Raw genomic sequence first — 27,834 nt, 5'->3', positions numbered from 1 at the left:
AGCCTTCATGACAGCACAGTCAAGTTCGCCTGAACATTCGCAGCATTTTGCGACACTTTAAGTTGTAATATTATGTTTATTTTGTGTATATATCTGATTAATCTCATATAGGATGTGTTTGGCTTAGTTTAAATTAGTTAGTTAATTATGTACATTAAAGTTGTAAACTTTTTGGGTTTAGGTGCCATGCTTCAGCAACCGTTGAGTTGATTAACCTTCTTTAGCAAATCTCCTCAGTCTACGGGTGTTTGTTCTCTTCAGCTTCAGCTCAAACTGCAATGTTATTTGAAACCGTAATATTAAAGACGTTTACTATTACTGTTATATTAAAAATGTTTAAATTAAAAAAAACAACAACATTGATGCGTTATTAATAACTAGATTTTTTTTTTGTTCTCATATTATTTTCATCAACAATATGGTTTGATTAAAATCATTCCCTTTTTGGCCTTGCGGTGGCAATTTCATTTTATTTATCCATGGCACATGTATTTTGTTTCTTTATAGGTAGCCCAAGTAATGTTGTCCAATTACTTTTAGATTATTTAGGTATTTTATTTTATTTTTATTGTTATTTTTTGTGTTAGGCAATAGATATGTTGGTATCACTTTACAATAAGGCCTCATTTGTTAATGCATTAGCTAACATGAACTAACAGAGAGCAAAAACCTTTGTGAATGTTAGTTAATAAAATATTTGTGTTCATGTTAGTTCACAGTGCATTAACTAATGTTAACAGAGACAACTTTGGATCTTAAAAATGTCTTAGAAAATCCTGTATAAGTATTGTTCATTCATTGTTGGTTCATGTTAACTAATTCTAACAAAATGAAAGCTTATTGTAAAGTGTTACCATTTTTTTTTTTCTTATATAATAAAGTTGGCCATAGGAGTTAGTTAAGGAATCTTATACTAGGATACTGTACTGTACATGTTTGATTTATATTGAAGTGTTTTGGACATGGTTTTAATGGTGAGACTTTTGTTTTTGTAATCAGGCTCTCAAAGTATACAAAATTTGGATTTAGATTTATCGGCCAATATATGGGTCATTGGCTTTCAAATGTAAAGAATTATTGGTTATCGGCATCGGCCAGAATTTTCATATCTGTGCATCCCTAATAGAATCCAAATTAGATTTTCTTTTTTGGCTGAACTTGCCCTGGTTCTGAGGTGTGGTACGCAACAATTCAAAGCACCTGTCTTGCTGTTCAACAAAACAAAGCTTAAAAGGTTGCAGGTAAAACGGATTAGCAAGCACTTTACTCATTAACCTTCCAAGAAGACGATTTACCCTTTATTAAGTCCACTTTGGTCCTTGTTCCATTCCGATGTCCAGCAAGAACTCTCTGTTGTCTGGATGTGTTATTGTGCAGCATTTAGTTCAGTAATGTTAGCTCAGCCTTATTTAGGGGGAGGAGAAAAACAGTTAGGCCTGGAAGTGGATGACATCTCATTTGACTGGTAATCTGGCTTGGAATGGTAACAGTGTTGATGTGGGTAAGTAGCTTAGTAGGAATGTGAGGAGGGCAGGGAGAGATAATGTAGGTATCTGCTTGTGTGGCTGTTTGAGGATTTAGACTTCTGATCCATGTGCACACAACAGATGTGTATCCAGACTGAATTTTGGTTACCTTCTTTAATAGAGTTTAATTTCTAATGGATGATTTTGGATTGTGAAAAGCAAATGCAAATGTCATCATTTACTGTAGAAATTGCAGCTCACATTTAACGTTAAATAAGATACAAATCAAATATTTATTTAATAAAAATGATACTTTAAATATAAATATTCCTTCTCCTCAGTGGCTTGACTCAATTAGTCAGCACAGAATTAATCAACCCTATGCAGTGAATGGCACAGAATCAGTTGTGCTGTTATTATTGTATGGTATGTTTCCATCCCCTTAATTATAAACAGTATGCGATGAATTATGGTGACATCTTGGACCGTCAACCCAAGTGTCACTTTTGATTTAAATGAATTTGTAAACTCAATGTCACTGCATGCCTATGATTTGAAATAATAATTATTAATAATATTAATATAAATATTGATTTTAATTAATAATAATAATTTAAAAGACAGACAAAGAAAGGCATTTTATATGCTGGGCTTTTGGATACCAAACATTGTTTTCATTTGTGCCAAATCAACATTTTCTCAAAATCTGGAGATCAGTTTATAAAGCTATTTTGATAAAGTTCATGTTGCATCAACATTTATTGTAATAAATGGTGTAATTAAAGTGATTAAGCCTTCTGACTCATAATAAGACAAGCACCAAAAAGGATCAAAATCAGGATAAAATTTTATGGTGAAAATATGTTGCACTCATAAAAATCAATCTATCAATCATTTAAAGTGTTGTGGATTATTGTCATGCATATTATATAATTTTAAAGAAATAGTTCACCCCAAAATGAAAAGATCTGTCATTAAGGGCTGTCACGATTCCTCGATTAAAATCGAGTACTCGATTTAAAGAAAAATGAATCATTTAGCATTATACATATCATGCGTAGGTGTTTGTTACTGTACTCTCAGTCTCAAGGTCTTAAGTGACATGGATCTGTGTTTTTTATTTTAAAGAAATGTTTACTTAAGCAGTGAACTTTCCAACCCAAATCCAGATGTTGTGGTTTTGTCAAGCATTAATCTTTCCCTCAGAGAATAAATACATTTGCTGAGTAAGCAGATTCTGATTCTTTTCAATCTTTTCTTCAGTAGAAAGAAAATAGAAGATTGGCTAGTGCCATACTTTGTGGATACTTGTCCACTGGTGGATACTTAACCCTCTCTTTCACATGTGATATTAAACATTTTTTTGTAATGTATTTCTATTTATTTCAATAATATCATACCTAACATATCCACTGCATTCATTCAATTGTTACATAATGTGGCTTTTTAAGCAACAAACACATTTACAAAAATCAATTAAATAAAAAGAGATGATGCATATATATATATTATTATTTTTTTTAATCAAGTTTATTATTGGTTTATAATATTATTATTGGTTCATTCAAAGTCATCTCTTCATTTGTACCCATTTTATTGCCATCTTATATAGATCATGAGCTTGTAATGTATTTAATATTTTTAATATGATGAATGTATTTAATATTTTTAATATCATGCAATATAGGGTTAAATGTCTTGCTAAAATTTTCTATATCTGTTTCTCGTCATAGACAAGACAGAGATTTTAAAACCTGCACTAAAACGAATTTCAAGGTAGAGTCAGTGCATATAACAAACAGTATTTTCAGTGTTGGCTCAGTATTTCTCTGACAGCTATTTCCTGAACCAGATGGTCATTGCCGGGGACCTGCATCGAGTACACAGTGCCCTAGATCTAAAAATGCCATGATAATTTCATAAGGCAGCAACTGAGCTGATATACATGTCCAGGCAATGTTCCAGGTCATACCAAAATATAAAGCTTTGGAAGTACATCAGCAAACGTAAACCATTTTTGTTTGACCCTCGCCAGGAATAATGGTGTTCAATTGTTTTAAGTGCAGGGTGTCCGAGAACAGCTCAGTGTTCACATTAATCACCCACAGAGCTGACAGACATTGTCTCGGCCTTGGAAAGCACAGCACAGAAATCACTGACTGTGTCGGCTGTAGTAAGTTATAAGGTGAGTGTTGTAGGTGTGGATTGACAAGAAATTTTAAGAAACAAGACATAAAAAGGCTGCAGTTGTATTGCAAACACTTTTGGATTTCCAAATTGTCACATTTTTCTAGACTAAACCTTTAAAATGTCATAGACTGTAAAATGGTAACCTAAAATGTGTTTCATGTGGTGACATCTAAATTTACTAAAATATTAGTTAAAATGTTATTTAATATGACTGAATCAACCTGACTGCATTAGGCTACACAAACAAAAGCTGTTTTTAAATAAATGCATTAAAATGATAAATTAATAAATTAATAAGGCGATATATAAATGACACTGATTTGTGTGGACAACCACATGTTGTAACAATTATCTTCAGTTAGTTTCAGTTTCATAGACTTTTAGTTTTTTTTTTCTTTTTCAATTGTCACGTTAAGATTCCTGCCACTCATCTGTCTCCTTGGTTACCATCGTTATTAGTTTGTTTGTTTCAGCTGTGTTTGATTAATGATCTTGTTTGATTTTATTTATATGGTACCTTCTCCTGCACTCATTGTCCAGTCACGTTTATGCGTATATGTGTGTGTTAGTCTGCTACCTGTATGGATTGCTACCTGTTTGGATTAATATAAGTAAACTTTGTGTTGGAACCTTACTCTTCTGTGTCTTCATCTGCCTGCCTGCACACACTGGAACAGATGACCGGACCAAACATGGATTTGATCATGTTCATAAAGATGGCTTAGGAGATCACCGATTTCCTTTCTTTTTCTGCTGGGTTTTTTCATCTTGCCATCATCTGTCCACTCGATGATGAGACCCTGATGACCCCATAACCCTCCCAGACACCACCAGACTGAAGAGCGTACAGCCCTGATTCAGAGCACAGCCAGACCCAGAGCCAAAATTACCACCTTTAATGGGAACGGAAACGGGAACCGAGAACTGGCTGCTGGACACCAAAGAGGAAAGATCGACTCTCACCCTAGCCCACACAGTATCTAATGCTTCAGCACTGTTCAAGGACAGCACTGAGAGCGATAATTCTTCTGTTGGACCATCATCGCTGTTTAAAGACAGCATTATGAACGATATGGATGGTGATTTGCTAATTTCTTTGATGTTTTTGGACTGTGTCCTATTCACCTTCATCATGTACAGTCTCCTTTATCATCACAGAGCTCAGCCAGTCCTCCAGCCCCACTGCTGCTAGAAGCTTGCAGCCTTGTACCATCTCTGGAGATGCCCTGCCGGGACGTTGAGCCACAGGTCGAGCAACCATCAGCAGCGCCTGCATTAGAGGATCCTGCGACTCCGCTTCTGGCCTTGGATCCCTTCATTCTATTTCGGCCCCGTCGGCTCCATCCTGGCTTCTCCCATTTTGGCTCCAACAGGGATCCTCGGCCCAGTGGCTCCACCAGGTTCCCTCGTCCTACCGGCTCCCCCTTGGTCAGTCGTCGCTCCACCTGCACCACAGACATACGGGCCGTCCGCTGCACTCCGTCCCTCCTTCCTTATAGCTGCAGTGGCCTCCTTCCTCCTTTCAGCATCGCCTCTGTCCTCAGTCTCATCAGCATTGCCCCAGTCCTTGGCAGGCTCCACCTGCGAGGTTTGTCACCTTGTCTCCATTGGTCGTCCCCCAGATGAAGGCAGCCACACCTACAACATCTTGGCTCTTCCCGCCTTTGTCTCCTCTGCAAACTGTTGACTCTGTGGAGCTCTGGGTCTGCGCCATCGGACTTCCTCCACCTGTACCATCTGGGTGTTGTCCTCCTGCCTTCACCATCCCTTTGCCTCGTCCTGCCATCACCATCCCTTTGCTACATCCTTCAACCATCCCTTCGCCTCATCCACGTCCTCCTCCCAAGCCACCTTTATCCCTCCCTATACCATCATTCTGTTACGGCGCGAGGTCACACCTTGCGGGGGGTGTGCTGTAACAGTTATCTTCAGTTAGTTTTGGTTTCATGGACTTTCAGTTTGTTTTCAATTGTCACATGTGGAGATTATATTTAGGGGAAAGGCTGTTGAAAGACAGGTTGAAAAATATAGCGGGAAATATGTCAATGTCTTTTGCTGTGTATGAAAATGGCCATTATATAATTTTCACATCATCTTCCTTCACTTCCTTCCTTCACAAGAGACTTTTTTTTTTAAGATTTACGAATTTCAGTTGTATAGTTAAATTCCACCAAATTGTGTTGAATAATCATTACATATTATTCATTAATTCATTATTCACTATAATTAATATTATTCATTCATTTATTCATTATAAATTAAGAATTTAAAAAAAAAAAATTAAAAAAAAAAAAAACTACTAAAAACATTTTGTATGAATCTTACTGGGGCAAGGGAATTTACCAGTTTATGTGATTTGTATTCATATGTTTATTCATATAACATATTTTCTGAACTTAATATTTCAAACTGAAATGGTTCATTCCTTTGTTCTATTAAAATTTATATAAAATGTTTTATAAAACTCATATTTTTTTTTTTTTTTTTTTACTCCTTTACAATTCTTATTCAATAATATAAATAATATGTAAGGATTATTCAATTTGATGTAATTTTACTATACAATTAAAATCTGTAAATCTTAAAAAAAGCTTAATTTTTTTTGAGTGTTTCTTGAGACCCAGGGGTGATCTTGCTTGTACTGCAGTAGACGATGAAAAACGATGAAATCATAAATGAAATCATATTTATTATTTTGCTTCAATAAAAGTATTGTTTTCATTGAAGAACATACCAAATTAGAACTTGGATTCTTTATGGATTAACAAAATGAATTGTAGTTAATTATTTATATCAACAACACTTCCTGTATATAGTTTGAAAACAAGCAGAATTGTCATAATGACAGTAGAAATTCCACTGGAGATATCTTTACCATGTTTATACCTGTCAGGATTATGTTCTGTTTACTGGTCATATTGTTCCTGTGTTTTCTGTTTCTATGGTTACCAATGAGTTTGATTAGTCCCACCTGTCTCTTGTTCAGTTCCTTGTTATCCCAGAATATTTCTAGCCCTATTTCTAGTTGATTCAATCAGTTCTTAGTCTTGAATTGTACCACTGTTACTTGTTCTCCTTGAGTTGTCCAGTGTGGATTATCTTCATTGTTTTTCCACTGCCCAAATCTTTTTTTGGAGATCTTTGATGTCACAGCTCAAGATAGTTGATTGTGAAGGATTTGGAATCAGACAGAATAGTTAGATAAAACATGTATCCAATAAAAAATATAATAAAATGAATGATTTGTCAATGTTCTTTATCCTGTTTCAGGTATCCTAGAAGGATAGAGGATGTTTGTATGATAAATAATAAGCAGGTATAGTATTTAGTATTATGTAAAAAGCTACAATAAATATATTTTCTGCCTTATTCTATAAACAGATTCCACTTGCAATTTGAAAAAAAAAAAAAGTTGTTTTATAAACTTTTGAGGTAGGTTCTGCAGCAGTAAGTTGTCATGAGAAGATTTAGCTTTATGCTAAGCTAAAATGCTTTGCCATGCAGGTGCTATCAAACATGATTTTCATTTTATTTGGACTTTAATAAATAATCCAAAGTCTTAATTTACCAACAAAATACTTAACAAATAACATTTTGCATCATGTTTCCACCTTGAGTGGAATACTTATTTAAAAAAATAAATAAATACAAACTCCTAACCCTGTGTATATTCAATAAAAATATATGTCCACTGCCTAATGTGTATTGATAGTTTGGTCCGGGTCCCCTAAGAAGATGAATCATTAAAGTTGTTCCATGATCAGAATTTATAAATTTATTTTTAGGCTTCTCTATTTTAGGGATTATGCTTTGACGTCAAATACTGCTGTGATGATCCATGAGTATAGTAACCAATGAGCTAGTTTATAGTGTTTTATATTTCAAAAGCCTAAAGCCACATACTCTGATCTTTCTCAATTTCACTCCCCCTAATGAAGTTTTAATTTGGGTGATTGGGGGAGGAACGAGCTTATGCACTGTGGAGAATTTGTGACAAACTGGCTCATAGCTCTATAGAGATGTGTCATGTCACCAGGATTACATCTTCAGTGACCTGGTTTATGAAAGCCTTTTAAATGCTAAACAGTTGATGGGTGAGACAGGACAGATAGTGAGCATTCAGTTTGGCAATATCTATGCAAGAATTTGATATGAAAAAAAAATGAATAAAGGAAGAACAATACATTAAACAATTTCAGTAGGATAGTGTTTTTGGAGACTTTATCAGGGGTTTGTCACTTTTTAAATAACTTACTTTGGTAGACCTATAGTTTGGTGTATCTATCTATCTATCTATCTATCTATCTATCTATCTATCTATATATATATATATATATATATATATATATATATATATATATATATATATAAATAACTTCAAAACTTTCAGTATAAATTTTCTTTCTAGTTTGGCCTACTGGGCTGTTTAAAGGAATTTTGCGGTCCGTTTGATGGAGACACTAAAGGCCCCAATATACAAAAATCGAAGAATGAACTTATGTGAGGTTTCGAACAAAATCAGGCCAAAACGAAGTTCGAAACGGACTTTAGGGGAGGATTTATTATGGGAGGATTTGTGAGCGTACAAAACTCAGAGTCCACTCACCGCTCAAAACAACAGAGTTTTTGTTCAGTGCTAACTTGGCCACTGAGATATCAACAGATATGTATGTGATTGGCAACATTGCATGCAGATCATATGCCGCTCTTGGTTGGTGGCTGGGTGAGCGGGTTTTGGTACTTGGTAGAATGAAGGAAAGTTAATTAGAATAACTAATTGGTTGATAACTTTTTAATAAAAGTGAAATAATTCCAAACGAATGTCCAAAAAATAAATAGATTAATTAAATTAAAAGCTAAATCCCTCTCTTTCCGTGATTGTGCTGCCACCCTAGGCAGCTGCCTGGTTTGCCTATAGGCACACGCCGGCCCTGGGTCTGTGACAATAATGTAATAGGAGGTGTGCGCTGAGACTTTGCCTTCTTTCATGTGGAACGCTTCTCTGACTCAATTCTGTTGAGTATGTCGAGGTATGATGCGGGTGAAAACCATAGACTGTAAAAAAATACGGACGTAGTGTCCATGATGTCACCCGTAGATTTCTGAAGAGCAGTTTTGAAGGGAAAAAGTGGCCGTTGCCATCTTGGCAGAGCATCATCACGCATATTCATAACTGAAAATGGGCAAAGAGGCAGGACGTGGTTGGAACTGAGGTGCCTAGTTGCTCAAACCATGCCTGCCTAGCACGACGTGATCATGTTATCAGGCTAAGGAGCTAGCTATCTATCTTAGACACTATCTAATACAGAGGTCTTAAACCCTGCTCCTGGGGACCCACTGTCCTGCAAAATTTCCAACCTGCTTCAGCACATCTGCCTGTGATTTTCAAGCAATCCAGAAGAGCTTGATTAGGTTCAGGTGTGTTTGATTAGGGTTAGAGCTAAACTCTGCAGGACATTGGGTCCCAAGGAGCAGGGTTGAAGACCTCTGATCTAATGAAGTAATAAAAATAAGTTATATCATTTGAAAGTTCTAAAGATTTACTGTCAATCTATGGTGTCTTTAGATGCTCCAGCACCAGTAATATTGTAATTTGTGTTGGGTGTGCAAATGACAACATGTAAAATCATCTCGATCGCGAGATGAATCCAATCCATTGCACTTGGGTATAATGTCCATGAGCGTCCAGATATTATGCAACCTGAGCAGCGTTGTTGTAAAACTGGATTGTATACATTAGACTCTCACAAACAAATGAGCCCCCGTCCAAAGTATAATTTTTCAAAATAGTGCAGCAGTTTTAGTTATAATATCCAAGCAGTGCTGTCAGAGTTTGTGGTGTCTTGAGAGGCATATTCTCCAGCCTTTGTCATAGTAAATCTCACAGGCAAAACTTTTAGCCAATGCCGCCATCCAACAATGTGTGTTCTGTTTATCTTCTGCATTGCGTGCACATGTACACAGATGCACATCTGTCTCGAGTCTTGACCATTAACACAGCAAGCCATATTATTTGATAATTCTATAAAATAATCCAGAAAAAAGCACAAACATGGCAGAGATGCCAAATTCAGCAGCTGGAATTAGCTAAGGTGACGGTTCACAGACAGCAGCGGCAATTCACCTGTCACTCAAGTGACCACACCCTTAATTATACAGAAGTTTAAGGCTTAATATAATTTAAACGGATGAGTTATAAAAAAATTCACCCCCCTCAGAGTTGTCATGAAGGGGAAAATAAGCAGTATAGACCAAAACCACAATTTGTACCAACTGTAAACATGTTTTTATCTGCTGTAAAGTTGGGCATTTTAACATGAGGGTCAATGAGATTCTGCTCTCTTTTGGAGCATGTCCCTAGCGGTCAGTCGATGAATTGCAGTTTAAGTCACTTCTGTATTGGCTTCAAGAGAAACTGGGGACACTAGCCTGGAACACACTGGATAGCCGCTTTATAGTAGAAAATGAAATTGTGCTTCTGATAAAATGAGGCACTGACACTGTTTTTCATGTTTGACACCGTAAAGCTGCTTGCTTTTAAGCAACCTACTGAATATAAAATGGCATATAAATAAACATGACGTGACTTACTGGAGAGCTTGCGCTAACATACCCATGTTGTTATGATCAGATGCTTTCTATAAAAAATGCTTGCTTTCTATTAAAATTCTCATTTTTGTTGTGTTTATTTTGTGAGGAAAGCATGCAGCACATATTTACATATTCCTCTAAATGCCACTCTCAGCAGATGTTCGACAACAGTATATCGCTGCTCATGTATTTCAAACTTAATTTTAACCCTAAACGAAGAACAAAAAAAAAAAAAAAAGAACTTTGCCGTAAGTATATCAGGCCTTAAAAGCAGTGTTGTTATAAATAAAAAAGTATTAATGTATTCATTTTCATCTTTTGTTGTTTTAAATCACAGTGGACTTCATTTGTTTTTTTTTTTTTTGTTTTTACAAAGTGATCTAAAAAAAATAGTTAACAAAAGGAAAGAGCATACAGTATATGACACAGCTGTAAATCTACCTAGAACACATACTGTCCTCAAAAACCGAGTGACTGTGATAAAGATACTACGGAGCATCGCTAACCATTGCGGAGACTCTCCATTCATTCTGTTGAAATCAACGAGTGTAATTACCATGTAATTACTACACATTCCAGGTCTTTGTCTGTGAAATATCCATGTCTCTGTGGGTCTCTGCAGCACATGTGGGATTGTTAGCAGGAGTAAACAGTTCTCGTGCACACAGAACGAGCAGGTACGAAATGTAATATACCTAGTAGTAGGCTATTAGAGCAAATGCAAGGGCTGAAAATCCATTTATCCTTTGCTGAAACTTATTTGTCTTCATGGAGAACGTGGTTCGTGATTACCTAGCAACGGCAGGCACCACGCTCCAGAGCGCATTTTTAGACGCAACATGAACGGCCCCTAAATCGATTGCGGATGGTTTCATCATCTTGGTCGGATAAAAAGTATCAGAGGATAAAAAATAATAAAAGCAAAAATGCCTCACCAAAATATAGAATGTATATGTGGCAGCCATTAATATACCTGTGTGGCCCACCTAAGTAAAGTATGTGGGGCTAGACCATTAGAACTCACGAGAAACATGATTGCAGTTTGCAACCTTGATTTTAGTTTATTTTAATCTGCGATCTGCTGCGATCTGCAGCAGATGTCTTGTGTCTGCAGGCAGGTCTAAGTGACAGTAGCCAGTTATTGATGACAAGCTTTGGCTCTGGCATTTCTGAAGGACCAGATCAACATTTGAGCTGTGCAATGATATTGGTCCAGTGACAAATCCCAATTTTTTGATGCAAAAAATTCTTGCCAATTCTATCGTAGTTTATATCCTTATTGAATAATAAAAAAAAATGCATCCACTTCAAACAAGCACAACTTGAAATTCACATCATGGTGATTCAGACCAGAATGTTTATGCAATATCCCAAACTTTGCATAAAAAAAGTGCATGGAAAGCTACTGACATTGGAGACACAATAAACTAAAAAGCACAAAGTACACAGAAATAAAATAGTATTGCGATATTGCATATATATATATATATATATATATATATATATATATATATATATATATATATATATATATATGTTTCTGTGTAATTAATTATGAAATTTACTAGTGAAAATTGTTTCTTCTACAGTCTTTTTTCAGTGTGTGGTAGAACAACAGAACACACTAAAATGATTTTTGAAGTAAATAAAACAAATAACCAGTGTGATTTAATTTCAGTCTTTCATGTTTAATTCAATGTGTTGCAGTTCCTTTGTAATTATTTGAAAAGTTAAGTTTTTGTTTGGTTTAATTTTTAATCGTGTGCTCTGTGAAAGCAAATGCTGAAGCTGAGGTCCTTTTAACGTACAATTTTGCAATAATTTTCATTATTATACTTCATCCTCCACCTGACACTCTTACTAAAAATAACAAACTTAACTTATGTTGCAAGGCTTCCAGATTCCTCTCTTTTGTCTCCGAACTGAACCCTGCTTGTGTTCTCTGGTTAGCAAAGTATGACATACAGTCAGGCAGAGCAGGGTTCCCTCTGCTGGTTACTGTCAGTACAGCACTCAGGCATGTAGTGCACTGTACACAGTTACATTACAATTCTTTAAAATCACTATGACACATTTCTCAATACTTAGGTCACTTTTTCAAAACTCTTCACACATTGAGCACAACAGCAGTCTATGTGGGCCAAACTGTGACAATTTTCCATTGTAAAAAAATGCAATGTCCTAATGTACGTGTACTATTTCTGACATCTATTGTTGACCAACATAGGCAAAACAGAAAAAGCAGTAAAAAGCAGATGCCTGTTAGTAATGGTGGTGCTAAAGACCTACTTTTTTCTTGTACGCTGTATTCAAAGTCTTAACATTCACTTTCATTGCATACAAAAAGCAGGATGAACATCCTGCCTAACATCTCATTTTGTTGTCTAGAAGAAAGTAAAATCTTATGCAATCACGTGATTAAATCCACTTTATTAGAAGATGGGTTTTTGTTTGCAAGTAGTGCCATCTCATTACCTTTGAGGGCTAGTAATGATTCTTGAGAACTAGCTGGGGACTGGAGGAGAGGATAGAACACAAACACTCAGTAAATATTTCTAGAATCTATTATTAATTGAAATTGGACTTTAATGGTTCACTCTGCCAAGGGTGTGGAAACAGTTTGTTGGGGAAACATCTTTGCATTGCAAATGTAATTTCCATGCTTGCTATTGCACGTCTTGCTATTACTGTGAAGAGTTCTGAAAATAGATTCTGTGTAAAGCTTGTGCTCTTTCTTTGTCTTTGCTTTAGATATCACATGTAACACCATGATAATCCTACTCGAGTAGCCAATTTAATTTAAAATGAACTGTTAGATGTATGCCATGCATACATTATAAGACAGTCACAATGACAGAAAAGTAATATATAATTATCTTAAAAGACAATTTTCAAACCTTACAATGAGGTAAAAGTTGATGCTGAAAAACAGCGACGAAAACCAACAACGTCTGTCTAACGTATACAAAAAGCAACCAACATGCTTAGACTTTTTATTAATTATGCAGAATAAAAAACTGTAAAAGTGTTGAACATATACAAAGTAATATACCTAATTAATTGTTAATAAACCACAGTTTTTTTAAAATATATCTTCCCTTTTCATGCTTATGCCCGATATGCCAGTGCATTCAATTTGATCAGTAATGTGCTTGCAACAATACATTGTTGCATCGAACAAAGCCATTTCAACTTTTGTCACCTTTCCCTCATACTGTTTCTCTAACATTTGTGGTTGAAATTCACCTTTCATTCACATTCGCAGTTTGTTGTTCATTATTACCAAGATTTGGACTTGTCATACATAAATATTTCACTATTTCTCACACACATGATAATAGATATATAAATGCTCCCATCACAATTCCTCCCATGCATTATTAGCATGCATCTCAGCATGCCATCCATGTTTTTGCTTCTCCAGATGTGTTTAATTTCCCACCTTATATCTGGGAGAAATCCAATTTCTCTCTCTCACTCGCTTACTCTCCTCCTCACACATACTTACCAGGCTGACAGGATGATTCTAGTCAGTGTATGGGATTGCTGTGACGCCTAGTGCTCAGTCTGTGAACGGAGATCAATACTTGTTGAAATGAGTCTGGTCGTGGCTCTAGAAATAGCCCTCAGCAGAGAGATGTTCCACAGAGAAAGCTTTGTTAGCCACAGTGTCAGCTGCAATCTCTAGCACTGTAAAACTCCCTGTCAGACCCAGTCGTAAAGAAGCTTCATAAAAAGAAACAGAATATATCCAACTGAGTGTCCAGTCTAGAGAGGAACCTTGATTTTTATGGTGTGTCTTCATACTTGGATGATTGGATATCCCTTGAAATGAGGAATTGTTTTTTTCAGGGTGTATTTTATACTTCTATAGGTCAACATCTCATGTAAATTTCCACATTCACACTAGAGCTGCATGAGTAATCATTAAAAGATCGCAATCTCGATTCAAATACCCTTGTTATCTAATTCCTAAATGATAACGAATCACATATGTCTATTAAACCTTTGACAAAATCACACCGGAATATTCAAATCTGCATTGGTGCTGCTGCTGACCCAGAGAGAGCAGTTGTCATGTATGAAACCGCTTCACAAAGTCTTTTAAACCACACAGTTTTGCTATATCTGTGTTACAAATATTCATTATTATTATCACAGAAGTACTGGGATAAAAGGTTATAATTCTGATATAAACACTGTTGTGTATGAAAGCGATTAAAATGGAGCAAATCACCTTTTGAAAGTAGTAACTTGGCACTTTAAATAACGATTGTATTGACTCCATTGTTGTACCAGCAGGTGGTGACAAGTGACTGTTTAAAAAATGTATTGCTCATTGAATCATAAAAAAAATTATTTCTCATTGAATCATTCATTCAAGAGATTTGTTCAAAAATGCTGATTCATCCAGTAATGAAACAAGTGAAGTATTTATGAGTCATTTAATCATTCAAACTGTTTTTTTAATTATTCAAATTAATAAAACATTTTAAATAGACTGCAGCAATTAACATTTTCTCAGAACCTCTAGTAAATTACACTATTTTATTTTTGTCTTGTTTTGATGTCTATTTAGAATCGTGGTAGAATCATGATCTCTCTTTGAAACAAAAAATTCCGATTCTCAATTTAAAGGGATAGTTCACCCAGAAATTAAAATTATGTCATTATTTACTCACCCTCAAGTTGTTCCAAACCTGTATGAATTTCTTCCTTCTGTTGAACATAAAAGAAGATATTTCGAAGAATGTTGGAAACCAAACAGTTGATGGGCCCAATTGACGTCCATAGTATGGGGGAAAAAATACTATGGAAGTCAATGGGTCCAATCAACTGTTTGGTTACCAACATTCTTCATATATCAGTATCTATTTTTTGTGTGTGTGTGTTCAGCAAAAAAAAAAATATATATACAGTACAGTCCAAAAGTTTGGAACCACTAAGATTTTGAATGTTTTTAAAAGAAGTTTCGTCTGCTCACCAAGGCTACATTTATTTAATTAAAAATACAGTAAAAACAGTAATATTGTGAAATATTATTACAATTTAAAATAACTGTTTTCTATTTGAATATATTTCACAAAGTAATTTATTCCTGTGATGGCAAAGCTGAATTTTCAGCATCATTACTCCAGTCTTCAGTGTCACATGATCCTTCAGAAATCATTCTAATATGCTGATCTGCTGCTCAAGAAACATTTAATGTGTACAATTGTACAAAATATCTGTGTACAATATTTTTTTTCAGGATTATTTGATGAATAGAAAGTTCAAAAGAACAGTGTTTATCTGAAGTCTAATCTTTTGTAACATTATAAATGACTTTACTGCCACTTTTGATTGATTTAATGCATCCTTGCTGAATAAAAGTATTCATTTCTTTAATTTCTTTTCAAAAAAATAAAAATAAAAATTCTTACTGACCCCAAACTTTTGAACGGTAGTGTATAATGCTACAGAAGCTTTGTATTTCAGATAAATGCTGTTCTTTTGAACTTTCTATTTATCAAGGAATCCTGAAAAAAAAAAGTACACAACTGTTTTCAACATTGAAAATAATCATAAATGTTTATTGAGCAGCAAATCAGCATATTAGAATGATTTCTGAAGGATCATGTGACACTGAAGACTGGAGTAACGATGCTGAAAATTCAGCTTTGCATCACAGGAATAAATTACTTTGTCAAATATATTTAAATAGTACACAGTTATTTTAAATTGTAATCATATTTCACAATATTACTGTTTTTTACTGTATTTTTAATTAAATAAATGTAGCCTTGGTGAGCAGACGAAACTTCTTTTAAAAACATTAAAAATCTTAGTGGTTCCAAACTTTTGGACTGTACTGTATATATTTACAGGTTTGGAACAATTTCAGGGTGAGTAAATGACAGAATTTTCATTTTTGGGTGAACTATCACTTTAACAACTACAAAGAAACACCATAGCAACCACTCAACATTTCTTAATAACTGTATTGTAAAGCCCTAGATACCACCCAGAACATCTTAACAAGTGCTTAGCGATGCCAAACCACCTAAAACAACTTTAATAACGCCATAGCAGCACCATAGCAACCACTTAGAACACCTCAGCAGACAAAAGCAATGTGTAAAAACTATGCAAAACAACAACAGCCCTACACCTAACAACCACATTGTAATGTGCATAGAACACCTTAGGAACTGCATACCAATGTCCCAGAAACTACCCAAAATCTCTTAACAATTGCATAGCAATGCCATAGCAACCACCCAGAGCATCTTAGCAATCACAAGCAATGTGTTAAAAACTATGCAAAACAACAACAGCCCAGTACACCTAACAACCACACTGTAATGTCAAGTCATCTACATTATAGCGCTTTTCACAATACATATTGTTTCAAAGCAGCTTTACAGTGACAATAGGAAAATTCTTATCGAGCTAAAGTTGTTTTTTGATTGAATCACTTTTGTTGTAAAAATTGTTAATTTTTACTTTAGGGGCTGCTTAAATGACACCTTTCCTACTGAAAACTGAATACCTTTAATGCATTCTTGCCGTTCATTTACATGTTTAGTCTATAGATTTGCGTGTTTGAGTGTGTATGTGCGCAGAAGCTTGGTCTTTTTTTTTTTTTTTTTTAAAGTGACTGCCAAATTACTTGTCTGGTCCGCATAATACAGAAAAATTTGTTGTGTCTGCGGATCTATGCGAACTGGAATAATTATGATAACGTTTTATCTATACATAGGGAAAGGAAAGGGAAATGTGCCTTCAAATGTGCATAGAACACCTTAGGAACTGCATACCAATGTCCCAGAAACCACCCAGATCACCTTAGCAATTGCAAGCAATGTATTTAAAAACTACGCAAAACAACAACAGTCCAGTAAACCTGCATATCAGTGTCCTAGAAACCACCCAGAACCCTTTGACAACTGCATAGCAATATTATAGCAACCACCCAGAACACCCTAATAACTGCATAGCAACACCATCACAACCACTGAGAACATCTTAGCAACCACAAGCAATGTGCTAAAGAATTATGCAAAACACCTGACCACCCACAACACATTAGCAGCCATAGCAATTTGATAAAAACACTCAAAACACCATAGCAATCACCCAGAATAACCTTGTAACCAAACACTCACAACATGTTAGAAACCATATATCAATGCCCTAGTGTTCCATATCTCATCCATAGAAATATGCTAAAATCACTCTAAACACCTTAGCAACCACTTAATAAAGCAGGGGCAGCTGCCCACAATAACCTAGCAACCACATAGCCTCTCAGTCACATTTTTACATTGTCGCCACTCATATTTTCTTCAGAAAACAAAAATCTAGTTTACCACTTCACCACTATTCTTCTCCTCTTGTATAACTAATGTCTGTAATAGCTTCCTAATGGTTGCAATGGTAGCGTTTAGGATTTTTTTCTATTAATGGTCACTCAGTTGTCCATAATTGGATCGTATTGGTCTCTTTTATTTTGAGTATCATAATAGTCTTATGATGGCGCTCTTGCCCTCTCTCTCTCTTCTCTCTCTCTTTCTCTCTTTCTGTTTGTCCCTGCTTTTGAATAATTCCTCTCCATCGAAATGGGTGAAATTGTGCAGAACACAAGGCCTGTGCAATGATTATCCTGATGGATAGTACAACGATGAGATGAGTCATATGCTGTTGCTGATGGAAGTTCTTCGACTTGCTCTCTTCTCCCCTATAAGCCTTTACCTCACCCCCAAATCTGACACATCACTTTGCCAAGATTTGTGGCCACAGATCCAAATCAAGGTGGAGGGATATTTTCTTTTTATTCCCCCTTGCCATGAAAACAGATGAGATGAACGGTCAAGCAGATGTTTTTTTTTTTCTTCTCCTTTTGCTCTCTGTTGGTTGAGTTTTGAAGTGCTTTAGGGGCTAAATCAGTTTTGCTCTATGACTTGGATACTTGGATGATTGTCAAAACCAAATCAAATTTTAGTCTGTAATATGATTATACAGCCTTTTAACAACCGCAGTGAGAAGGAATCTATTTTTGCAGGATATAACAGAGATATTAGAAAGTGTTTTAAAATACTCTTTTTCAACATAATTTAATTTCAAATCAATTTAGTTAGAAAGGCTCTACCACAAAATACATATCAATGCAAAAATATTGATTCTATGCAAGGTGCATTAAACAGGGATGTTAAGTGTTTTTAAAATAGTTTTTTTTTTTTTTTTTGCATAAATCAATTTCAAAACACTTTAGTGAGAAAGTCTTTACCAAAAAATAAATATTTACACGGAAATTTGGATTCTATTCAAGGTGCATCCTATCCTTTAAGTCTTCACTGTTCAACTCAATGACACAACAGGAATGTGAGACCATTTCTGAGATAATGATGTAACATTCCAGCAATCTATGCAATGCAATCTTTTAGTCTGAGCTTTAAATGGTCATTTTTTGAAATGAACTCTTCATGTTTGATGTCTTCCTGTGAAGTGCAAACCCAAACACCCTCCCTGAGATGTTTGATGTGCCAGATTTGAGCCCCACTGGCTCAGAAAGATTTGCTGACAGCCACCTTATTATTCCAGACACGATTCCATTCTAGATGGCAAATTTCGGGCCATCAAACTACATCAAAGAACATAGACATACACACCTTAGCAGAGAAAGAGGGGGCTTTTTGCTTTTATATTTCTCTATTGCATGGAGATGCATCAGTTACATTGCTGTACACACAAGTTGCTTGAGGCATGATGCAAAGATAAGCACTTGAAACTTAAATAATTTTAATCCTATTTAAAGATGCAGTCATATCTACTGTTGCTTGGAGAATTTTTGTTGGGAAAACCCAGTCATTTCTGTAGGAATCATATCTGGGATCTGGAATTCTCCATGGAAGATTTGACCATGCAGATTTTACACCAGGTTCAGCTGGTCATGAAAATTCACCACGTTGACCTACAGACTACTTTGGTTTGAAATAGACTTTTGTGTGAACTATGCTTTATCGCTACACTATTGACAGTAGACAATGAGCCTTTTTTGCCCTCAAAATGTTGCTGAAATTTTTCTAATGAAATGTTCAAATGTCCTTTAGCTTACTTCGCAGTAATTTAGAACCAAGATTTGCAACTTGTTGCTAGTCATCTCATAGATGGTTCATTAACATTTTCAGTACATTTCCCCATGACTCCAGAGATAACTGACCTGGACAAAAAGCCAAAAAACTTTGATTTCATAGGGTTTCTTAAAAGTTGAATTGCTATAACATGTATTGCACAAGATGTTTAGAGAATTTTATTTCAAAGAGAAATGACCTAACCTAGTTTATATTACATAATATTTCATGTCTGGCATAGAATGCCTATAATATTCCAAGTACTTGACCAGAAATCATATACATTCAGTCTAATCAGGATGGGCATGTTTCGAGTAATTTTTCTTGAGTTTTATACATTTCTTCTGACACACTCACACCCACACATCATTATGCAGAGATAGCTTTGACAGTTCTCCATCTTCCACTGTGAATAGAGAACAGAGAGTGGAAGAAGTCAAATTTTAAGAGATTTCTTACTTTTTTTTTAATACTCAGTGGAAAATATGTCATATCAGATACATGAGAAGGAGGAGAATATTTTAATGGGGGGAAAAAAGAACAATTCATTGGCTTGAATTGTCCTCTGCGATCGGTCGAGTGCAAAAGAGAGAAACGAGCTTCATTTTAATCCTCTTTAAGAAATACAGAATGACTTCTGCTGTACTTCTGACTTTTGTTTGCAAGGGTTGAGTTTTTGGACTGCTTAGACCATTAGGACATGCACTGAGAAATAAAAGTTTTGTTCTATTAAGATATTATTGATTTGGCTTATTATCATTTCACATGTTTTGTTGTATGGTTGTATAAGGTATTATCGAACATATAAATAACTGAGCATGATAAATATGTTGTGAGCATGATAAATATGTTGTTTTAAATGCACCCTTTCTCCCCTTTGAGGTCTTGACCTTTCCGATATATTTAACAGCTTTTTTGTTTTATTATTAGAATAATCTGTTATGAATTGATATAGTAAAAACTATTTCAATATCATCAGCCTAAAGATGTTAGGATATGAGCAAATATGAGCCAATGGATGCATATATAAAGAAAATAAAACTGGGTCCAACATATAGCCTTGTGGAACACCAAAAGGAATAGATTCAGGGGAAGAGGAAACATATCCCAATTCTACAGAGAAAGTTCTTATGTTAAAATAGTAGGAAAAGCATTCAAGAACAGTCCCTTAATCCCTTGCCCACTGCCATGAATGCTCCAGCAAAATAGCATGAACTGTGGTGTCGAATGCATCAGTAAGATCAAAGTAGAACTTCACACTTTCCTGAATCATCAGCCAGCAACAGTTTGCGACACACATCAAGGAGGATTGACTCTGTGATGTGTTTTAAACCCAGATTCCAATGTATCAAAAATGTATGTATTTCTGAGATTTTTTTTTTTTTTATATAAAAAAGGACAGTTTTGAGATATTTTAGAGTTTTAGAAGAGGTTGCACCACATCATGTTTAAAGCAGAATGGCATGATACCACTTAATAATTCTGATGTTTATTTAATGTTTATTACTTTGCAATAAAAGGTAAACCTTCTATGAAATGAGTAGAAATGAAAACAGCTAATATTCTGCTTAATTTGACCTCTTGAGGTTGTTTCGGAGGTTAAGCACCTCTTTTCACTATCAATTTAAAAAAAAAAAAAAAAACAAACAAAAAAAAAAAAAACAACTATGACTATGACTATTTTGTCTAAAAGTTTCAATGCCACATTTTGCCCATGAATCAGAAAAACCAAATGACGCCATATTTTCTGTTCTTCTCTCCCTCCTCACAGAAGAAGTCAGTGATAGTGACCAGTCTGATTGTGGTGGTGTCTCTGTTTTTGGTGGTGATTAATTACTCAGAGAAACCCTACTTCCTGCTGCAGCCTGTATTCGGCCAGAGCTTCAGTAGAAACTGGATGTTCTCCCGCACACCGCATAAAGCCTTCAAACCCCACCACGGCTACCTCAGCGTCCCCCACCAGGAGGTGAGACTAGAGCACACTTAAAATATTTAGTGATTTGTCCCTGTTTTACACTCTGGAGCTGCATTATATTTAAAAAAAAAATACAAACTGGTTTGTCTTACAGTCAAAGCTGGATACACATACTGTACATTTCACTCATTTCACCAATTCAACTGGATACTAAAAATAAAACTGAAAAATGAAATTTGCACTGAAAAATAAAATTGGCTTTGAAACAATTTTCACTCATAAATTGCTAGCAAAAATTTAATTACAAAGAAACGGGAAGTAACATCGAATTAACCCTCTGGGGCCTGAGGTGTTTTCTGGGTTTTGACATGCCCTGACATTTGTGCTTATTTCTGTTACTTGTAACATTTTCATGGCTAAAGTAATATGTGAGCAGCATGTATGTAAAAGTTTGTGGTTTTGAGAAACTGGCATTTATGTGTGGTTTGTGAAAAAAAGTCACTGAAATAAGGCCATAAAACCCATACTAAATTTGTTCACAAAACTTTTGAAAAATATATGTTGTAGCCTAGAAGTTTTGCTTCAAAATGATGTGAAAATCATCCTGCCCACTCATTAACATAAAACAATATATTGATTTAAAATTTGTAAGACATGTTTTATGTCAGAAGGCTGTATGCGGGGAGGGCATGAATGATCATGAATAATTAAGATTTAAAAGAATGGCTTTTTGATTGATTTTATTTTATTTACAACACAACACAATCCAAATATACATAAAGAAGGCCAAAAAGGCACATTATTGAGCACTCTGATCTAAAGACAGAAACTTGAACAGTCACACACCTGCCATTCCTGAAACAGTTCCTGTTTAACATACCTGTCATTTCCAAGGTGTTTGCTTTTTCATTTTACCATGTTCATGTAATGCAGCTTGCTGGTGTTGGTACAGCACATTCAGAGAAAAACAGTTTGAAGAGACTTGAGAAAGTTTGAATCAGCAGGACTCATCGGTGGCATCTGGTCCCTGTAAAAAAACAACAAAACAACTGTGAACATGCTGATATCAGAATCAACTAGGGCTGCATCTAAAGGCCTGTTCACACCGGGACGAATATCGCACGCGATTTTCGCCGACGTTTAACGCCTCGTGACTAAACAACGGGCGCCAATGTGAGTGTGCACACCGACGCGAAAAACGCGAGGCGTAAAAGCGTCATTTTTTAAAAAACGCCTCGGGTTCGTTTTTTGGTTTGACGCGCCGCGTTAAAAACTGGCCGACCAATGAGATTGGCGCTTTTGTTCACGTGCCTGGAGCTGCTGAAGTTACAGTAAAACACGACTTGGTGGCGCTCAAGCACAAAACGGTCTTGCCGAGCACACAAGACGACGAAGAGAAAGTAAGTAGACGAGGAAGATCCCTACAAACTATCCCTGCGTCTCAAACAGCTCCCTAGCTTCCTAGGTCGTGTATCAGTATACCATGTTAAATGAATGTGGCTGAATCCCTGATCAGTGCCCTGACTAGTGAAGTAGAGAGCTGATTGAGACGCACACTATGGGTGCTCTGCCACAGATGTGTATTATTTATGTATTTTTCCTTTTTTTCCCTTTTACATTCAAGAAATATAGTTGAGAATGTCTGTTTCATAAATATGTTTATTTACACTACCGTTCACTTGCACTATAGATATATGTATGTATGTATGCCATTTTATATATGCATTTTTTTTTTTTATCTTCTTTAACTTTATTAATATCATATGTTTATTTGCACTACCGTTAAGCACAAGCGCCACATACTGTCAGGGAGTGAATTTGCACTTTCACTCGGCGCATCACCGGTGAAAATCGCTTGGGTGTGAACACAAAAACCGTCTCGAAAAACGCTGACGATAAACGCGTGCGATATTCGTCCAGGTGTGTACAGGCCTTAATTGTGATTTTTCTGGTTAAAATTGTGATTTAAAATTCACAAAAGTATAAAGAACACCAGGTTTGTTGTGCCTGCTTGTAGGGCTGCATAAAATAATAATGATAATAATAAAATTGATAATAATAATTTTACTTTACAGAAAAAAATATTTTTTGGGAAAAATGCAGGCAGCCTATAACTATAAATCATTATAAATGTTATGTATGTTTAATTCATACTGGAAGCCGGAGGGTGCCCTCACGCAGAAATTCCAAATATGCCTCACAGAAGTACAATAACATGCCATTCAAGGACATCCCTAATACAACTATCACTGTAGCTGATTAAAAAGGTGATAGAAAGGATTTGACTTATTAAATATGAAGACAATAAACGCATGACTGTTTGAAGAATAGTTTATGTAACAATAACACGTTAACTAATGTAAGTGGGAATAAATGACTTGCCTCCGCTGCATTTCAATTACGTTTTTCTTCATCTGAGGTAAATTCAAGGTAAACTCAGAGCGTGTCTTCCAAACTTGATAAAAAAAGTAGAGGAATGATGAAGCTGTTTTGAGGTGATGGGGTGTATATAGGTTTGCATGCCTCGCACATAGACGATTTGTGTGTCAAAGGCTGCGCTGTGCTTGGGTGTGGTCACATTACAGATAATGAGGCCGGGCAGGGAAGGTTATACCTCTCGCTGTTTTCATATGGATTACATAAAAAGAGAATATTTGTTTTCAATTTGACTAACATCATTTAAAAGTAGACACTTCAAGCTTTCTAAAGATATATCTGTCATGTCTGTGTGGCAAGTATTCTAAGATACAGTTCATTTTTGAAACGTGTTTCAGAAAAAAGTTCACAGAGACTGAGACAGCAGAAAGCGCACACTGTTTGATTTCTTTATTTTACAACAGTACAAAGTTTTGTTGTTATTGTGACTGTACACAAATAAAAGTAGTCATTTAACAGTTTCGAATAATGTATAAGAAAAAAAGCTAGGTGCTACCGCCGACCACAGGGGGTTAAACATGAAATTTTTAAGTAGAAAGAAAACATACTCTGATAATCTTTGTTTTATTTACAACTTTTCAAATTTAACAGTTTGTTGTCATAGATCACCCATGTGGATGCAGCATCACTGAAAGCAAGTTAGAAATAGCATGATCACTTCTATTTGTCACACATTATTTATGTATTCTGCAAACAAAAGTGTCTTATAATATTTTACAATGCTACATTGCTTTGCCCTGAAGCAGTGAAATGTGAATTTCATTTTGTTTCGTTGCAGTGGCCGTCAGTTTGTTTGAAAAAGTTGGAGGGTGGACTTGCTGTCACCATGACTATTTTACTTTAAATGCACTATGGTCAGTCATATCATTCTCGGTATACTTTGTAAATTATTAGTAGGTTATGAGTTACTCACACTGAGAGTTTTATAGGTGGCGATTAAAATAATCTTGAAGCCTTTTTTCCCCTTAATAATGTTTTCCAAAATAATAAAAAAAGGTTTTTATGTTATTGAGTGCTAATGAGTCTTTTGTTAAGACTGAATTCTACTAGCATAAATATTTATGAGGATGTTAACAATAATTTTAGTCTATTTTGCCTCAAGATATTTTCAAGGATGTGTGGATGATGAAAGAATCTGCAGCCCAAATGTTTAAGTGAAGTTTTGCCAAGTCATCTATCCTATATTCAAGGTCATTGAAGAGTTTTCCCCACACACAGATGAGGCTTTGACTCATAACTGCCAAGTTCATGTAGTTTCAACTGCTCAGGTGATTTATTGCCACAATTAGTGCAGAGAGGCCGGCTTGTTCTCCAACTTACAATAGAACAAAGAAAATTACTAAAGAAATTAAAGAGGGAAAGTTAATTAAATTTATTGTTCCAATCTGATCTCTTAAAAGCATTCAGCTTTTTGAAAGCAATTTAGTATAGATGAAATGGGCCAGGAGGGTTGGAATTATTTTGTTGTTAGTGCTTTCATGCTGCTTTATGCACAAAAACAGGGGCAGATAGGGTCCTAATACTAATGCTATGTTGAATACCTTTGTCAAGGTTACAAAGTGCTGCTACAACAGTCATGCCTGAATGAAAGATCTTTTAGTTGCTGGGCAGCCTCTCTAACCTCCAACTAATTGAGCTCTTTCAAAGTCACAAACTCTCCACACCAAAAACTGTTTATTTTAGACCATAGAAAGCCAGAATGAAAAATATTATTAAGAACTGAAGCTGCTTGAAATCTGCACCCCTGTAATTCCATAGAAAACGTAATCGGTTACTAACGTAACCTTGGTTCCCTTAGATACAGAATGAGTACTGTTTTGTTTGTCTTATTATACATAAGACAAGATGCATATGGGAAAACTCCTTTTTTTCTCTGATTCTGATGCCTTTATTCAATTACGTGGTGTAACTGCACGGCCATTATTTCCTTGAGTTAAAGTAAACTAACCAATGACTGCGCGGCTGAGCCGCACAAGCCAATGGTGAGCGAGCCCGCTTGAGCCCGCCAAAAGGGGCGAAGTATCGGGCTATTTAAGCGGCCGTTTCACCATGCTAAATTTATTTAATTCGACTGAAGCGACGGCATGAGGCGTCCCGCAAGTAGCATGGCAAAGTACTCAGTACACGTTCCGTATCTTTTTTGATACTACACTCATACTGTGTCGTTCATATTATTTTACACAAGACAAGACACATATGGGGACAGTTCAATCACGCCATGCTACGCAGGGGGACGACCAAGCTTCAGGGCAAAGCACTTGAAAAAGGGCTCGTGACAGATACCCATAGGACAGGATAGCCCAGACAACGGAGACTGAAACACTGTAGTTATCCTCCCAAGCCCATAAGCCAAGGCACCAGCGGGGGTACCTATGGTGCATACAGGGTGCACAGGGTATAGTTACACCCGGACATGGTCGGGGTCGGTGAGCAGTGAGGCTTATACAGAAAGGACCTGCGTCTGAAGCGCAGGAATGTCCAGATTATAAAACCTAAAAAATGTGGACGGCGAGGCCCAGCCAGCCACCGCACAGATGTCGGCGATGGAAATGCCACAGGACCACACCCACGAGGAGGTGTGCTATAGCGTCGACTATCCATCTGGAAAGCCTGGGCTTTGTGACCGGAAGACCTTTCATGCGGCCACCGAAGCAGACAAACAGCTGTTCCACCTGACGAAAAGAGGTGGAACGGTCAATGTAAGTCCTCAGGGCCCTGACAGGACAGAGTAGGTTCAACTCCTGTTCATCCTGGGAAGGAGGAAGAGCGAGAGAATGACCATCTGTGCCTTAAAGGGGGTAGATAGGACCTTCGGGACATATCCATGTCTTGGTTTCAGGACGACTTTGGAGTCGCTAGGCCCGAATTCAAGACAAGAGGGGCTCACTGAGAGCGCCTATAAATCTCCCACACGCTTAACCGATGCTAAAGCTAGCAGTAGGGCGGTTTTCAGTGACAGTGGTCATAAGTTGGCAGTCTGGATTGGTTCAAAGGGAGAGCCTTTAAGGCCTCTAACAACCACAGATAGGTCCTAGGTAGGAACTGTGAGGGGACGAGGGGGATTCAAACTCCTGGATCCCTTCAGGAAGTGAACAACAAGGTTGTTTCTCCCTATCGACTGGCCTGCTATAGGAGCATGAGAGGCTGCTATAGCTGTGGCATAGACCTTAAGGGTAGAGGGAGTACGGCCTCTATCCATTAAGTCTTGAAGGAAGGACAATATCTGGGATACGTCACAAGTCAATGGGTCCTCGCCACGGGCTGTGCACCAGGCAGCAAAGACGGACCATTTAAGGGAGTAGAAACGTCTCGTTGACGGAGCTCTAGCTTGTGAGATTGTGTTTAAGACATTCTGGGAGGCTTGCAGGCTCCCATCGAGAAACCACACATGAAGATCCCACAGCTCGGGTCTGGGGTGCCATATCGTCCCTCTCGCTTGAGAGAGGAGGTCCCGTCTCAGAGGAATCGGCCATGGCTCCATGGGAAATAGCCGAGACAGCCCCAAGAACCATGGTTGGGTCCTCCACAGAGGAGCCACCAGGAGGACCTTGTGTGCACCCTCCCTGACTCGTCTGATTACCTGGGGAATCATCACGATTGGGGGAAAAACATAAAGGGGGAGGCTGGGCCAGTCGTGGGTCAGCGCATCCCTGGCTTTCGAGAAATATATTGGGCAGTGATAATTGTATTCTGAGGCAAAGAGGTTGACCTCTGCCCTCCCTGAGACATCCAAAATTTTCTGAACTGTGCAGGGGTGGAGTGACCATTCCTCCGAGGAAAGGTTGCTCTGGGACAACATGTCCGCCCCTTTGTTAAGTACGCCCTGTATATGCGCTGCTCTCAGCGAGAGCAGGTTGCACTGGGCCCACTTTAGGATGGTTTTCGCTAGAGTGAAGAGGGGCTTTGAAGAGAACCCTCTTCAAATGAAGGACACCACCGTCATGCTGTCTGACCTGACCAAGACATGGTGTCCCACCAAGAGAGGAATGAAGGCTTGGAGAGCTCGATATACCACCATAATTTCCAGATGGTTTATATGGAGCTTGCTTTCCAGGCCGTTCCAAGTGCCAAAGGCCAGACGGCTGTCGCACAGAGTTCCCCAACCCCAATCTTGAAGGCATCT

At 36.8% G+C, this 27,834-nt stretch overlaps 1 protein-coding gene across 1 annotated transcript in view; it reads left to right on the top strand.

Moving 5' to 3' along the window:
* The window catches only part of st6galnac3 (ST6 (alpha-N-acetyl-neuraminyl-2,3-beta-galactosyl-1,3)-N-acetylgalactosaminide alpha-2,6-sialyltransferase 3), a 123,070-nt gene that overhangs the window by 15,472 nt on the left and 79,764 nt on the right, over positions 1 to 27,834 (top strand). The window contains exon 2 of the mRNA XM_048163166.1: positions 21,132 to 21,326. Within this exon, the coding sequence (XP_048019123.1) occupies positions 21,132 to 21,326 (195 nt within the window). The remainder of the gene's footprint in view (positions 1 to 21,131; positions 21,327 to 27,834) is intronic.

The sequence above is a fragment of the Megalobrama amblycephala genome, linkage group LG17 (genome assembly GCF_018812025.1).
Source record: "Megalobrama amblycephala isolate DHTTF-2021 linkage group LG17, ASM1881202v1, whole genome shotgun sequence".
Taxonomy (NCBI): domain Eukaryota; kingdom Metazoa; phylum Chordata; class Actinopteri; order Cypriniformes; family Xenocyprididae; genus Megalobrama; species Megalobrama amblycephala.
This window is presented reverse-complemented; position numbering and strand designations above follow the sequence as displayed.